General features: G+C 38.1%; 1 protein-coding gene across 5 annotated transcripts in view; it reads right to left on the bottom strand.

The window, feature by feature from the left end:
* auts2a (activator of transcription and developmental regulator AUTS2 a) overlaps positions 1–14,377 on the bottom strand; it is a 495,511-nt gene that overhangs the window by 4,304 nt on the left and 476,830 nt on the right. For 3 of the 5 annotated variants that reach the window (XM_088321276.1, XM_088321279.1, XM_088321277.1), the window contains exons 10-18: positions 11,513–11,557; positions 9,131–9,226; positions 8,157–8,228; positions 7,795–7,824; positions 6,738–6,809; positions 5,021–5,162; positions 1,479–1,559; positions 1,331–1,414; positions 564–819 (exon numbers count right to left, since the gene is read on the bottom strand). In XM_088321276.1, coding sequence (XP_088177402.1) covers positions 564–819; positions 1,331–1,414; positions 1,479–1,559; positions 5,021–5,162; positions 6,738–6,809; positions 7,795–7,824; positions 8,157–8,228; positions 9,131–9,226; positions 11,513–11,557 — 878 coding nt within the window. The remainder of the gene's footprint in view (positions 1–563; positions 820–1,330; positions 1,415–1,478; positions 1,560–5,020; positions 5,163–6,737; positions 6,810–7,794; positions 7,825–8,156; positions 8,229–9,130; positions 9,227–11,512; positions 11,558–14,377) is intronic. The other 2 variants (XM_088321280.1, XM_088321278.1) reach the window with 2 other exon arrangements.

The raw sequence follows: 14,377 nt of genomic DNA, 5'->3' as shown, positions 1-14,377 counted from the left end.
GATCAATGTTGGCCCTTATCTGATGGAGTATATCTGTCATCGAACTATTTCGGACTTCCTGAACTTGACAGTTCATATATTTATGCTGATTATTTTAAATCATTTTTTTGCCAGCGGGAGACCTTGAATAATACACAATGTCTCTTTAAACTGTCATATTCAGCCGGGGGCCTCAAACTATCTTCCCGTGGACCGCACTTGGCCCATGGGCCGTATTTTCCAAACTATGAGACGCCTCCGATTATTAGGCGCACATTCAAATCATTCTTTTGCGAGTTTTTTGTTTCATATTAAAGACGCAATGGACTATAAGGCATCTGAAACTAAAGTTCCTGTAAGAGTGAGGTTTCATAAAAAAAAAACTTGGGAAATTGAAAAAAATACATATCATAGAACATTAATGGTAGGAAAATATGTTTTCACAAGTAAATTTACTCATTAAACTTGCTCGGCACATCCACGTCTGCAGAGTCAATGTTATGAGAAAGGTGTTGGTCATAACCAGTAGTAAATTACAATTACAATTTGGACTTTGAGACTGCTTTCCTTGAGGCCCAACCAACCTGTCTTTGTCATCTTTGCTGCTGAGCGAGTCGTGTTTGTCGGAGTCGCGTTCCCTTTCGTGCGAGCTGGCGGAGGCGCTTCTTTCCGACTCTCCGGCTTTCAGCCACGGCGGCGGTGTCGGGAAGGAGGGCGGCGTGCGGTGCAGGCGGTTCCAGGGCTCCTGGTGGTGGCTGTTGGCGGCGCTGCCGGCAAAGTGCTGCTGCGAGTTGGGGGCTTCTTTATGGCCGAACATGGAGTTGGCCGCCGCCAGGGATTCAGCACGTGGAAAAGCACAGCAGGACACAAGTTAAATGCATATCAACACCAATATGCGTTTGGATTCAGGTAGGGCTGCAATGATTAGTTGACATTGTCTACAAAAATCGCTACGGGGTTCGTACACTTTCTTTGCAGCCAAATTCAAGCATTTTCAAGTCCAATTTTTCTATTTTTCCAGTACCTCTAAAGGAAGAAATTCAGGGCTATTCAAAAGAAAGTTTTTTCGCTGTTGTTGACTTTGAAGTTTTTGTACAAATCCGCGGTATGTTCAAAAATGATCCATTTTTCATTGTACCTATATTTCCTATGTTAATAAACATTTACCACATCATTAAATAAACTATATTCTAAATTTAAGATTTTTGTCATTCTTCCGATTAATCGACAAATCTTTCCAATAGTCGGTGACTAGTCGATCACAAAAATAGTCCTTAGTAGCAGCCCTAACTGCTATGCGCCCCAATTCAGTCTACTCTTAAGAAAATCCTTGCCGTTAGGCTTAACTCACTTAGTGCTGGATTTCCCAGGCCTCCGAACGCTGATGAGCTGAGAGCTCCCAGCCCGCCAAAGGAAGGTGGCCGACTGAAAGGTTCTGAAGAGCAAAAAATGTTAGCTAAATGTTAACAAATTAATTTTTTGAGTGAAGTCAGTTTTACCTAAGTGAGGTGCTGGGGTCAGGAAGTTCCCAGGGTGGTGCTGTGGATGGCTGAAAGGACCTGCTGATGGGTGTGTTGGACCTGCAAAGGCAAAGCAAGAATTTATTTTTAACCTCAGAAAAAAGGGAATACATAGCATTGATCAAACAAATTGTTGCACTTGGGACCACCTCAGATAAATCGTAAACAAAACATAAAGCCCCACTGATATGCGGCATAAATCTTACCGCTTCCTGTTATTAAAAATCTGTTAGTATTGATACTAGGTGAGTATGGGGGACAAGTTACATTTGATTTTTTGCAGTCCAATAGAAAAAAACTGTTCGATTTTGGGGGTTGGACCCAAGAAAGGGAAACCAGAACCAAGGCAGGGGTACTTAAATAAGGACGGTATTTATTAACAAACCCAGGAACAAAGTAACCAAACATTCAAGGGGACACAAAACTAATAGATAGATAGATAGATAGATACTTTATTTATTCCCATAGGGAAATTCACACTTTCTACTACTAATAACATGTCCAAACCAAACAAATTCAAACTTGACAATCTCAAAACCAGAAAGAAATACAGAAACAGAAAATGGTAATGCAAGGAACAAAGTAACAGATAAGTGGACACTAATCTACTTAAAAAATGTAGGAACAAGAAACCAGAAACAAAAAATGGCAAACCTGGCATGGCGGTAGAAATGCAAGGAACAAAGAAAAAAAACAGAAACAAGTGGTCGCAAAGCAACTAACAAGATGTCCATAACAGAAACAGGAAACAGAAACAAATCAGATGTAGCAATGACAGTGGAAATGAAACGACCCGACCACGTATGCTGTCCAAAATGTCCTTCTTACAGGGCTAAGATTACAAAAGATCGATTTTTTTGATGCGGTGATAAATGGTCTCGGATCCGATACACTAAGCTCCTTGAAAAAAAAAATTATGAAGTAAATTTCTGTCACAGTTGATCATTAGCTGGCTTGGATGTTTTTCTCCAAATACATCTGTGAAAGTGCTGGTTATATTACTTAATTAACATATTAATGATTAATCACAACATGCACATGTTTTAAACATGATTTTGTCAGCATTAGCTAATGCAAAAAGTTGTACATTATTATTATATAAAGTTTTTATTAACTAATGCCAATTTATGTGAAGCGAAAAGGAGCTGCGATTTTCTGATCAGGAATATAACACGCTCATCTCTGACAGATGCTTGTTTTTTCATTTACATTTGTTAGCTTCGCTGTAGAAAAATGTTTTTTACAGGAATGTAAAGTTCTGTTGAGCAATGATTTGAAAAACAAAACAACAAGTCTGAGTGAGTCAATTTTGCATGGACTCAACTTTCCAATTTATCTTAATTTTCTCCTATGTTCCTGCTCCGAGCCTTTGCTTTGAAAGATGCTGGTCTATTTGTGATCCCAAGAGCCAAAAAGAAATCTGAAGATTCTAGAGCGTTCTCCATTCGGGGCCTGGTGCTGAGATACAATTTGCAACCACAGTAGAAGTGTTAAAATCGAGACTTAAGACACACTTATAAAATCTAAAATCTATAGTTTATGAGGAGCCTGGTTGTGCAGCTCTTTGAGACTTCTTGAGATGAAGGGCAATACAAAAAACAGGGGTCGTACATCTTTTTCAAGGCCAAATTCAAGCACGTTTTGAGGACTTCCAAAGCCAATTAAAAAAAAAAAAATTCAGTACCATTCAAAGAACAAATCCAGCGCAGATCGAAAGAACGGGAGCCTAAATTTTATTTTCAAACCCTAACTCTAGCCCCAACCTTGTTTCGGAACCCTAAAATCGGTTTAAAACCCTAACTTGTTGCTTAAATTCTAGCTCCTTACCCTAGCTCTTTATTAAACTGTAACCCTAGCTCTTAACCTATTTGGGAATATGGAGCTCAAAACCTAGTTTCTAACCCTAGCCCTAAACTTAACTCTAGCTGTAACCGTAGCCCCAATCCTATTTCAGAAACCCAAATTCAGTTAAATATCTAACCCACAATCGTATTTTGGAACCATATAATATGTTTAAACCCCTTATTTAAAGCCCAAACCATAACTCCTAACCCTAGCCCAACATCTAATGTAAGAAACATGGCAACAATTTAAAGCATTAACAAGCTTTTTTCAAACCTTGAAAACACAACATTCAAATTAATTCTTGTGTTACAATAAAGCATGGGTAGGGAATCTATACAATATGGCTCCTCAAAAGATTGTTTCAGGATTTGAGCAGAATTCTTTTCGAAGGCCGTGACCATCTTATCACCTTAAATTCCAGAGTACATAGCGCACCTGATTAAATGCTGTGTGCTCAAATTTAAGAAAAAAACTTAATGTTGTCTTTGTAAGAGCAACACTTTAAACAGCTATCAAAATGATCACATTCACGTCCATTTCTTATATTTAAAGCCTGACGCACATTTTTCGCATCAATGTGGGGAATTTGCTGCTGACGTCTTTGGCTGCAGAGCGGCAATGGCCGGACCACCCCCAAACACCTGACGGCATTATCAGCTTGCGTTTTTCAGTTCTGCTAGAGGTTGTTTATGTTGTGTGTTTGATGATTAAGTGACTATTCAAGAGGGCGGCAAGGCAGCTCCTTGGTTAGCATGTCAGCGGCACAGTTCTGCCTTACTGTGCGGAGTTTACATGTTCTCCCTGTGCTTGAGTGGGTTTCCTCCTGGAACTCCAATTTCCTCCTAAAATCAGAAAACATGCATGTCCCGTCCAAATTGTCCCTAGGTGTGAATGAGCGAGTGAATTTTCTGTCCGGCAACCAGTTCAGGGTGTCCCCTGCCCACTGCCCAAAGAAAGCTGGGATGGACACCAGCACCCCCACGACCCTACTGAGGATAAGCGGTGCAGATAATGGATGGATGACAAAGAAATGCCCGAAAGAAAAAGCAAATTTGAGCCCTTTATTTGTAGACCAACGTGCATTAGGAGAATTGTGCCAGATCGCGACGCAGACTTGTCCTTTTATATTGTTGTCATTTGTGGTTGTCGCAGTGACAGACCAAATTGCATTTGCTTGTTATCATCCGTCTAGGATTAGAGGAAACTTCAGCGACCCTACATTGACGCTGATGACACAGAAAGAAAAGTGTAGCGTTTTTTATAGATACCTTCTGCTTTTCAATTCGGATGAATAAATTGAGGACTAAATTTGAGGTGGGAAAAATTAAATATGATAAGTTGTAAATATGTTATAAGAAACTGTTAAACGTCTTGTTTTGCTCCTGTTATGTACTATGTGAATGATCGCAAAAACAGCAACTATTTTCTCCTCTAGAAGGGTGTAGTAAATATTTCCAGATGTCAGCGCAATGTTGTGTATTTAGAGCACATGCGTTGTGGAAAAGAGCAGCTCGCTGTTTGCCTCAGTGCTGGCACAATAAGAATAAAAAGAAGCCCCACTGTATTTAGAGTTGCAGTGTTTGAAATGTAGCAAAAGCTGAGCCTTGTAGTCCTCACTATATGGTATCTCATCAAGTCTTCCTCTTTTTTCTAAACTAATATTTCCATTTTGTCACCTGCAGCAGAGAAGAGAGTGGCAGGCCGCGCCAGGTCACTGGGATGATGTATGGCCCCAAACAAACTGGGTCCCGGAGGTCGACTCAGGAACTCGGGCTTGAGGCCGAAATCTAACTTGTGAGGGTCCACCTGCATCTGCTGCTGAAAGGCGCCAAAACCAAAAGAGAGAAACAAATGGAAAACGCATCATGCCAATTGTTCATCTACGTTATGTCAGATGGATATGAAATTATAAGCATATCCAACACTGTTATCAGATGTTTACGCTGGGAAGGGAAATTCCCTCTCTTTTTCAAGAACAAGCTCTTTGGACTCGGCTCACTAAAAAGAGCTCCCAAACGGTTCTTCGGATTTGTGTTGTGGCATTAATCCATATTACCAAGTATTTTTTAACATAATTCAAACCATGACTTTAAAAAGGGTAAAAAATAAAGCAAAAATAGAAAAAGGAGACAAAAATTAAAAAAGAAACAAAAGAAAAAAAATTACCAAAATAAAAGAGAGAAAAAAGAAGAAAGGAAAGAAACATCAAGGAATAACCTTGGGAAAAAGTAAAAAGAAAAAGCAAAAAAATAAAAAGCAAAGAAAAAACAAATGAAAAAAACAAAACCAAAGCATAAAACAACAAAAGAAAAATAGGATAAATAATTTTGAAAAAGGCGAAAAATAAAGCGAAAAATAACATGAGACAAAAAGGAAAAATAAACAAAAATAAACAAAAAAGGGAAAAGAGAGAAGAAAAAACAAAAAGCAAAAAACACACTACGAAAATTTCAAAGAAAAAAAGAGTAAATAGTAATATAATATAATAATAATAATAATAATAATAATATAATAAGTAAGGAAAAGACTAGGAAAAAATAAGGAAAAAGGAAAAAGGCAAGAAAACAAGAACAAAGCTAGGAAAAAGAAAATGAAGGAAGAAAAAAAACAAAAAATGAAATGAATGGGAAAAAATAATTAAAAAAGCAAGAAATAATTTTGTAAGTAAGAGGCTAAGTAAAAAGAAACAGAAGAAAAAGTTAAAAAAACATTGAAAAATACGAGAAAACAAAAGAAGAAAATATCCAAGAAAAAAGAAAATCAATTTAGGAAAAAAAGAAGAAAAAAAGGAAAAATCAATTAAGAAAAAAAATGAAAAAACAAAACAAAAACAGAAGTAAAAGGCTGATAACGAAGAAACAAAAAGACAGGTTTTGGGGGTCCCTTTTATTAGTATATTCCAAATATAATTGTAACATGATGGACAAAATGAATTAAACATTAAAACAACTATTATTCTACTAAACTCTAATAGCATTCATAATTTCACAACTGAGCGTTTTTATACTAGGCAACTTTAAAGTCAAGCAACTCAAAATAGTTAAAAACCACACTACGTGACAAAATGTCAATTGAAAATATGAACTTGTAGTGCAACAACATATGAACTAAAAAAACAAAAGAATGAACTTTACATTTCTATGTAAAAAAACCTAATTGTGAATCCCTCAAAAACACATAAAAGATCATATTTAAGATGAAATACAAAACAATTTCTACGCTTTTAGAGATACTCAACAAATTCAAAGTCACGGAATCCACGAAAAAGTAGATATGACCAATTGCAAGAGAAGTAAATGGCCATTCACTTCCTAGCTACAAAAGCCTGTTTGCGAATGACACATCACTGGTTTACATAGATTTTTAGGGCAGGAAAATCCAAAGAATGGTCACCTTGACTTTTTGTTGATGGTGGTATATCTGCCAGGCAGTATGGACGTGCATGGCACACCACTTTCCCGGTTTCTAAAAGCACAGGACACAAACATACAACTATCATACAACATGACTCCCACCTTTTTCTTGGACAAAAACAAGCACTTTTTAAGGACTTTCAAAGGAAGTTTTCCAATTTTCCCAGGACCATTTAGAGTCAACAAAGGAGAAGGAAACGAAGCTTGCACCCAAGAAGGGCGGTACATCACTTGTTTGGACCTATTTTGTTTTTGACGAAGCGGACATGGAACAGAAGAAAACACCCGTTGGGAGGGAGGGGCGCTAGGAATGCACTGGGAAACCCAGGGGGGTGCTAACCTGCAAAAGTTTGGTAACCTTTGGCCTAAACCTACACCTAACTCTAGCTGTAAACCCAAACCTCAACCCTATTTCAGAATCCTAAACTCAGTTGAATACCCTCATAAGGAGCCTAAACCTCAGTCCTTAGTTTCCCTACCCCCATCCTATTTTGGAACCATAAAATAGATTTAAAACCCTTATTTGAAGCCCAAGAAGTTGATAACAATTTGAAAAACTAAACAGAAGTATTCTACATATTTTTCTAAGGGTATGTCTAGGTGTTACCAAAAAGGGCCATTTGGAGACTCCAAAAGGACCAGTGACTGGTGACATCATACAGACACGTATTTGCTTCTGAACAGTCTGACGGCCCTGTCACTAGAATTAACCCTGATGCATCACACTATTTATACTGAACTATTTCCCATGATGCATGAGTGGGATCAAAAATGACCACATGGGTTTTTATTCATCAAAACATGTTAATGACATGCTGCCATTAGTATTTTCACCCCCCCCCCCCACTAATTTTTGACTCCACTCATAGAAGAAGTATATATTGGTAGGTCATGTATGCAAGAGTTAAGTACTCACAAACATAAAAAAACTAGCACAGAAAATTCACCCTTCTTCTTTTTTTACCAAAATCGTGCAGACCCAGCGAGTGCTTTGTATACTTGCTGTGCAAATTCAGAATGAGGGCCTGATGACTCACCCTGAGAATGGGCCGAAAGGGATCAGCAAGCTGCAAAGGGGAAGGAAAGGGGGGAAATGAGTTACTTGGAATTAATAGATTTGAATCATTGTTTTCAATTAGTTGTTGCAGCCCTACATTATGTGAATGTTTGCAAAAACACGGACTAATTTCTCAAAAATTAGTCATAAATGGAGCAAGACGACACTGTGCTGTTTTGTATTTAAAGCACAAGCATTGTGGAAAAGAGCAGCTTGGTGCCTTAACAAAAAAAGGAAAAAAAAACGAGAAGAAGCCGCACATTATTTAAAACCGCAGTGTTTAAAGTGTAGAAAATATGTAACTGCTTGTAGTCTAGAATTGACAAAAATCTGTTGTCTCACCCTCAGGTCCTTCTGTAAGAAAGTATGTGGGACAGTCCCAGGTCTGGAGGACACATCCAAAGGATTGGAAGTCTAAAAAACACAAGATGAAAAATAGATTTTAGTACAAACTATCCTGATTGGTGTTAGAGGAGTGGTTCCCAAAGTTAACCTGGGCCCGGACCCCCAGGGAGTTGTTCAAAAAGCTCCCAGACCCCCAACCTTTACTTTTGTCAATAATATAGTGCTGGACACAGCTATGCCATTCTGGTACAAAGACATACTCAATTATAGTGGCTCATGTACTATTGCTATTGATTTTTGCACAATAAATCAAAACGTGGTTCAACACTAAAAAGGGCAAATGTCATATCATTATTAACTTCCAGATGATTTCAAGTTTTTGTTTTCACATCTAATCGAGTTAAAAACCCCGCTTTACATTTGTACATAGTAACGAAGGAAACAGTATTCCACAGAGTTTTGGGAAGAGTTCCAACCCTTTCGAACATATAGGTGCTGATCGACTTGTTCTCAAATTGTCGACCGATGGCTTCTGAATGACAGTTTAAAGAGTGTTTTAATTCTCGTCGGCATCGTGTCAAGATTTAGGCCAAAAGCATCTTGAACCCCTGATTTCTTTTCCAGACAATTCACGTGCAGCGCAAACAACATTTAAAATCAAGTCCACTCCTGCCTCTTGTGCCACATGTCCTCTCTCGCCTTTCTTTCTACGCTATAATACCTGCACTGTAGGGCTTAGTCGTGGTGCCCCCTGAATCACTCGTGTGGGCTGGGCTCAAAATAGTATAAATAGGATGTGAGCCATAGCGATAAAGAAAAAAAAATACTTTTTTGTTCTTTGATTCATAAAAATAATGTATTATTATTCTGTCTCAGACATTGAGTTGCAGACTCCCTGGACATTTTTCACCCCCTGGGGGTCCGTGGACCATATTATGGAAACCACTGTGTTAAAGAAAGGCAGTTGATACCTTGGGCTGAAATGCACCCTGCAGTGAGCTGAAGGGTCCAGTGGGGGGGATGACAGGGGGGAGCCCCGACATGGCCGGTGGGTACGAGTGAAAAAGCTGAAAGATAAAAACACGCTGCTCAGAAAATGCAAGGATAAAGTGCAAACCTCAACTTGAAAAACTAAATCGGCATTGTCATTTTTCAGGGTTCGTACATCTGTTTACAGAATTCAAGCAGTTTTTGAGCACTTCCAAGGCCAATTTTTCCAGTATATGTCAAGGAGGGAATCCAGAGCTGATAAACTTTAATGACTAAAATTAAGTCGCTAGCTTGCTGCTATTACATACATTGTTCTAATTTGGGCAGTTCCTATTAATCTTTTTGTTTCAATGGGCTGCTATAAATTGTCACGAATTCTGCTGTTCTGCCTTAACAATGGACGCGCAGCTTGGTTACGTCAAACTAGTTTACAAACATGGAAACGGCTCTATAGGTGTTGGGTAATTGTAGAGTTCAATACGCAAGACAAAAAAATAAAGAAAGTATTATAAGTATAAAAAACATAAAAATGAGCCAAATTTGGACTCATTTTAATTATATTTATTGCTCCAAAGCAGAGTGCATTCAATCTCTTAATCTTAGACACTGCTGATCTTTTGCTTTTTGTTTTACTTATTTTTATCAATATTTTTTGTGTGGATAGGTGTCTAAATTTGCTGAAATAGAATTGTAAATGGTTTTATTTTGTGTGCATTTTATCATTTATCCATAGCGCTGAAGAGTTAATATATTTAATTTGTATTTTATTGCCATGCATTTTCAAGGATTTTTAAAAAAAGCTATATTTTTCGTTTTTATAAATTATTTTTATGTAGCTCTGAATAATTTGATTTATATTTTATGTGTCTTTCAGGAGTCCCCAACAAAATATATAAAATAACTGATTACTAAATAATTTGATGCATAATGTTTTATTATTGTTAATAAAATTCCATTAAAAAAAACAAAAAAAATCTGAGGAACTGTTTGGGATGTGGGATTCTCAGTGAGCTGAGCCAAAAGAGCCAGTTTACTAAATTGAGCCATGATGACAGGCCACCAGAACAGGTGTGATGGCGTCATTTTCAAGCACTTTTCCCCCCTACAATTAATGCACGGTTTATAGAGTCAGCGTGCCAAGAAACATGGCAATGGCAACAATTTCAAGCATTATTAAGTATTTCCCAAAAAATCATCTTGAACTTGAAAAAAACAACATTTTTAAAGATTTCAAGCACCCATACAAACCCTGGAGAACATGAAAGTGGACACAAGCGCCCGCCCCTTTTAAAAATTAGCTCAGTTCAACATCTTTAATAGAAAAACGAAGCTGATGAATGATGCAAAGTTTGCAAGGCTCGTGAAAACCAAGTAAACTCGCTATCAAAGCTTTTAAGACATATGCTGCAGAGAAAAACACAATGATTCTTCTCCATTCATAATTGTTTCAAAACCATGCTTTTAACTAAGCATCTATTTTTAATATTACTTTTGTGTATATTATTCAGTAGGTATATTTTAGCGCCTCCTAGCGGTAAAAAGACCTCATCTATTAAAAAAACAATACTGGTTTAAAGGGAGAGTGTGTATTATTTGAGTACATGATGGTGCTGTATAGTGTAGTGCAGGGGTGTCAAACTCATTTTAGCTCAGAGCCACATAGTAGAAAAAAAGCTCTCCATATGAGTAGATTAAAGAGAAAAAAAGGAAAGACTGAAAAAAGGGAGAAAATGAAAGCGAGAGAAAAAGAATGAAACACAGAAAGAAAAAGCAAGAGAGAAAAATAAAAAAGGAAAATAAAGGGAGGAATAGAGAAAAATAAACAGACAAAGAAAGAGAAAAAAACAGAGACAAAGGGAGACAGAGAAATAGAAAGAAAGAGAAAGAGCAATACAAAGAGAGGAAAAGGAGGGAAGAGAAAAAAGAAAAGGAGTGAAGAAAAAACAGAAAGAGACAAGGAAAAGAAGAGAGTGAAAAGATAGAAAGAAACAGAAACGGAGAAAGAAAGATACAAATAATTTGAATAATAAACAAAACCCTAACCCACCACAGCAAGATGGTGGAAAATTATGTAGGTTATCTAAGGCTAATTTTATGTAAAATAAACGCAAATTTCTCGAACTATGGGCATTTTAAACTTTCAAATTAAGGCATGGGCCTCAACCCATACTGCTGCGGGCTGCAATTAGCTCCCAAGGCTGCAAGTTTGAGACCTAATGATTGATTCTGTATATCATGGTGCCCTTTTCTGTTTGAATTCAGTCCTAAAATATGCGAAAACTCATTACAATTAATGATGATTGCATATACCGGAATTCATGCAATCAGGAACAGCAGGCAGAGCATGGAAGACAAAAACTCACGCTGTGTCTGTAGAAGGGGTCCACTTTAGTTGGGTATTTGTCGAACTGGAGGAGAAAGGAACATTGAGAGTCATCCAGGAGCAGAAATTGGCACTTTTTTTTTTTTTTACAAAACTGAAAACACGCCAGTTTTTAGACCAGGAACGCGTTACAAAGGACGCAATTACATTTCTTGGTAACGAAAGCTGTAACGTGTTTTTAATAGTATTTTGTAACTCTACGGTCATTTCTACTTGATGTGTTGCTACGTTACTCTCCTACTTTATAAATGCAGAACTATTAGTGTCCTGTGATTGTTGAATACTCTTGCTACACTTACGTTGTCACATACATCTCTTGATTTGCTGTAGGAAATCAATGAAGGATGTTTATTTAAAAAATAAAACCGGATAGTTGTGGTTGCACTGTCTCAGCTCAATTTCTCCTTATGTAGATATTCTCCCTATTGTATATAATCACACTTAAGCTTAACTTACAACTATAAAATGAAACACTTAAATCATTGGGTCAGCCAATATGCGCAAATTTGCTTGTGTGTCACCAGTAGTGAATGGTTGACAGGGCATAGGGAATTGTATTGACTAATTTAAGCATAAAATGTCCCCCGTGTTACTGCTATGCACTGTAACAGGGGACGCATTTTTGGCCTATGTCATTTGTGAAGTAATCGGTTAAAAAAAAAAGGAATAGAATGATATCCTGAGCTGGAACATTACATCATTCTTTCGGATAAAATGTTGAAAATATAGAATATTTTCAATTTTTTGAGTAAAGGTTGCTATGCTGAAGTGGCACCGAATAGTAAAAATCACCAATATCACCGTAATTGAGCAATGAATGATCGGTCGACAAACCACTGACCTCATTTGCTCAGTTAATGTAACGGGATTGCAAATCAGATAGCGGTGGTGAGGACGCAGATTTCTTCCCCGTAGGCCATTAAGATTGTGAATAATGCAGAAAATGCATTTGATTTTATCTCATCATCACACTACTCACTGTGCCGCGTTTTTCAACATCGTAATGAAGCATCATGGGAAAGAGTTCAGTCAAATCAATGTTGTCCAATGTAGTACTGTGATTATAGTGTGATGATGACATAAATACGAATACCTTTTCCTATGCCATCCACATCCCTAGTAGTCTTGTGTTTACACAGTGGATTTGGGCCTATTTTTATCATTAAAAATGTGGAAATCTGGATTTTTGGACCGACGCATCGCCTTTATCGTCTAGAGATTGTTAAAGTCGGAGAAAATTAGAAATTATTTTACGACAATGTAGGCCTGGACGATGAGATGATGACGATAATTATCATGGTATAATTTATGGCCTGATAAAACATCGTCATTACCGCCCGATCACCAGAGAAAATGGGGGCGCTCATGCAACAAAAACGCAAGGAAACATAACTGGACTACAAGACAGTCAGTTGTTTGAAGGTATTTTGGTTACTTACGAGTTTGATAAAAAAAAAAAAAACACAAAAAAAAACGGCAATGTGCACTGCAAACATGAGCCCACGAAGATGGAGAACACAATAAAATAACGCCACCATTTCGCCCACTAGAATACGTTGAAGGAAAAACAATGCAGTCCTAAACGAGTGCTAGCAGACGTTCAACAAGCACACAGCCAGAGAGCAACAAACAGCTAGCTAGCAAGGCGCTACCTGCGTATACATGCAATCAGCCCCCCTCTGAGAAGACGTGATAATTATCACGGTAATTAATCTAATGGACCGATAAGAAATATTTCATCGGCATAACATTTTTTGTCATATCGCCCAGGCCTACAAAAACGTTTCATATTTTTGTGAGTTAACTTTTAAGGTTATAAGCTCTATTAGATAAGGCAGGAAAAAATAAAGACATTTGAGAGTTACATTTGAGACCTTTTTCAATGTCTTAATTTGCGGTAGAGGTAAGATCGTGCCTAAAAAATTCAGCCCGACCCGAACCAAGTCGCGGATATATAGACCCGCCGGATTAACTTGATTTGATAAACGAGGCAGAAATAAACCCGAAGTCTTAAATTGCCGCCAAAGTAAACACGAAGCTTTACTCCAGCCTTGCGTATTTCAGCGCCAACTTGTGCGTTTAGGCTGAACTACGCAGCTTGGTGTTTACTTAAGAACGAGTCCCTCAAATCAAGGGTACACTGCAAGCGTAGCACCTCAGTGCACATCACTAAACGAAAGTGAAACTGAACAAAATGGCACCGAAAATAAAAACTAATTCTGCTGATTATAAGCAGCAAACAGTAGCAAAAAGCAGAAAGAACGTTTGTAAAGCTTGTAAGCTGTTGGCAAGAAGCAGAAATGACGTCTGCCATGAGGGAGGTGGGAGGAGGAAGCCGCGCATCTTTGACCCTAACACAGAGGAGGAAAATTTGGATATAATCAATTTCAGACAAACTGATAGTTTGGTAAGAATTAGCTTTATCTTCATAATTATGTGAGTAAAGTTAGTGCATGCTGTGTAGATCCTCCACGAAGAATTTCGGGCCGGGATTTTACCTCTAATTTGCTGTTATCAAATGTGAGACTTTTTCAAGTTTTTAAGACCTTGGAATCATGTATTAGCGGAGGGCAGGCTCAGGGTGAACATTTCCCCAGTCAAGACTAAAGACTGCAGCTATTACAAGGCTCTTTATGGCCTCATTAGCTGTCAGGGGCCAAGCCTTGCTGCCTTTGAGGTATCATCAGAGCCGAGCGAAGCTCTTAAGGCCCGGCGCTAATGAGCGTCGGAGGACGTGCCTCGTAAAGCTTTCGGTCTAGCCTCTTGCTGCCTACGGTCGCACCGGCGGTCTGGATCTTAATGCGAGGCTTATGTCAGTAATGAAAACACCCCTCGCGGCGCTAAC

This window comes from Urocampus carinirostris, chromosome 17, assembly GCF_059441175.1.
Source record: "Urocampus carinirostris isolate Australia breed hairy pipefish chromosome 17, RoL_Ucar_1.0, whole genome shotgun sequence".
Classification (NCBI taxonomy): domain Eukaryota; kingdom Metazoa; phylum Chordata; class Actinopteri; order Syngnathiformes; family Syngnathidae; genus Urocampus; species Urocampus carinirostris.
Note: the sequence above shows the minus strand (reverse complement) of the source record. Positions and strands in the feature narration are given on the sequence as shown.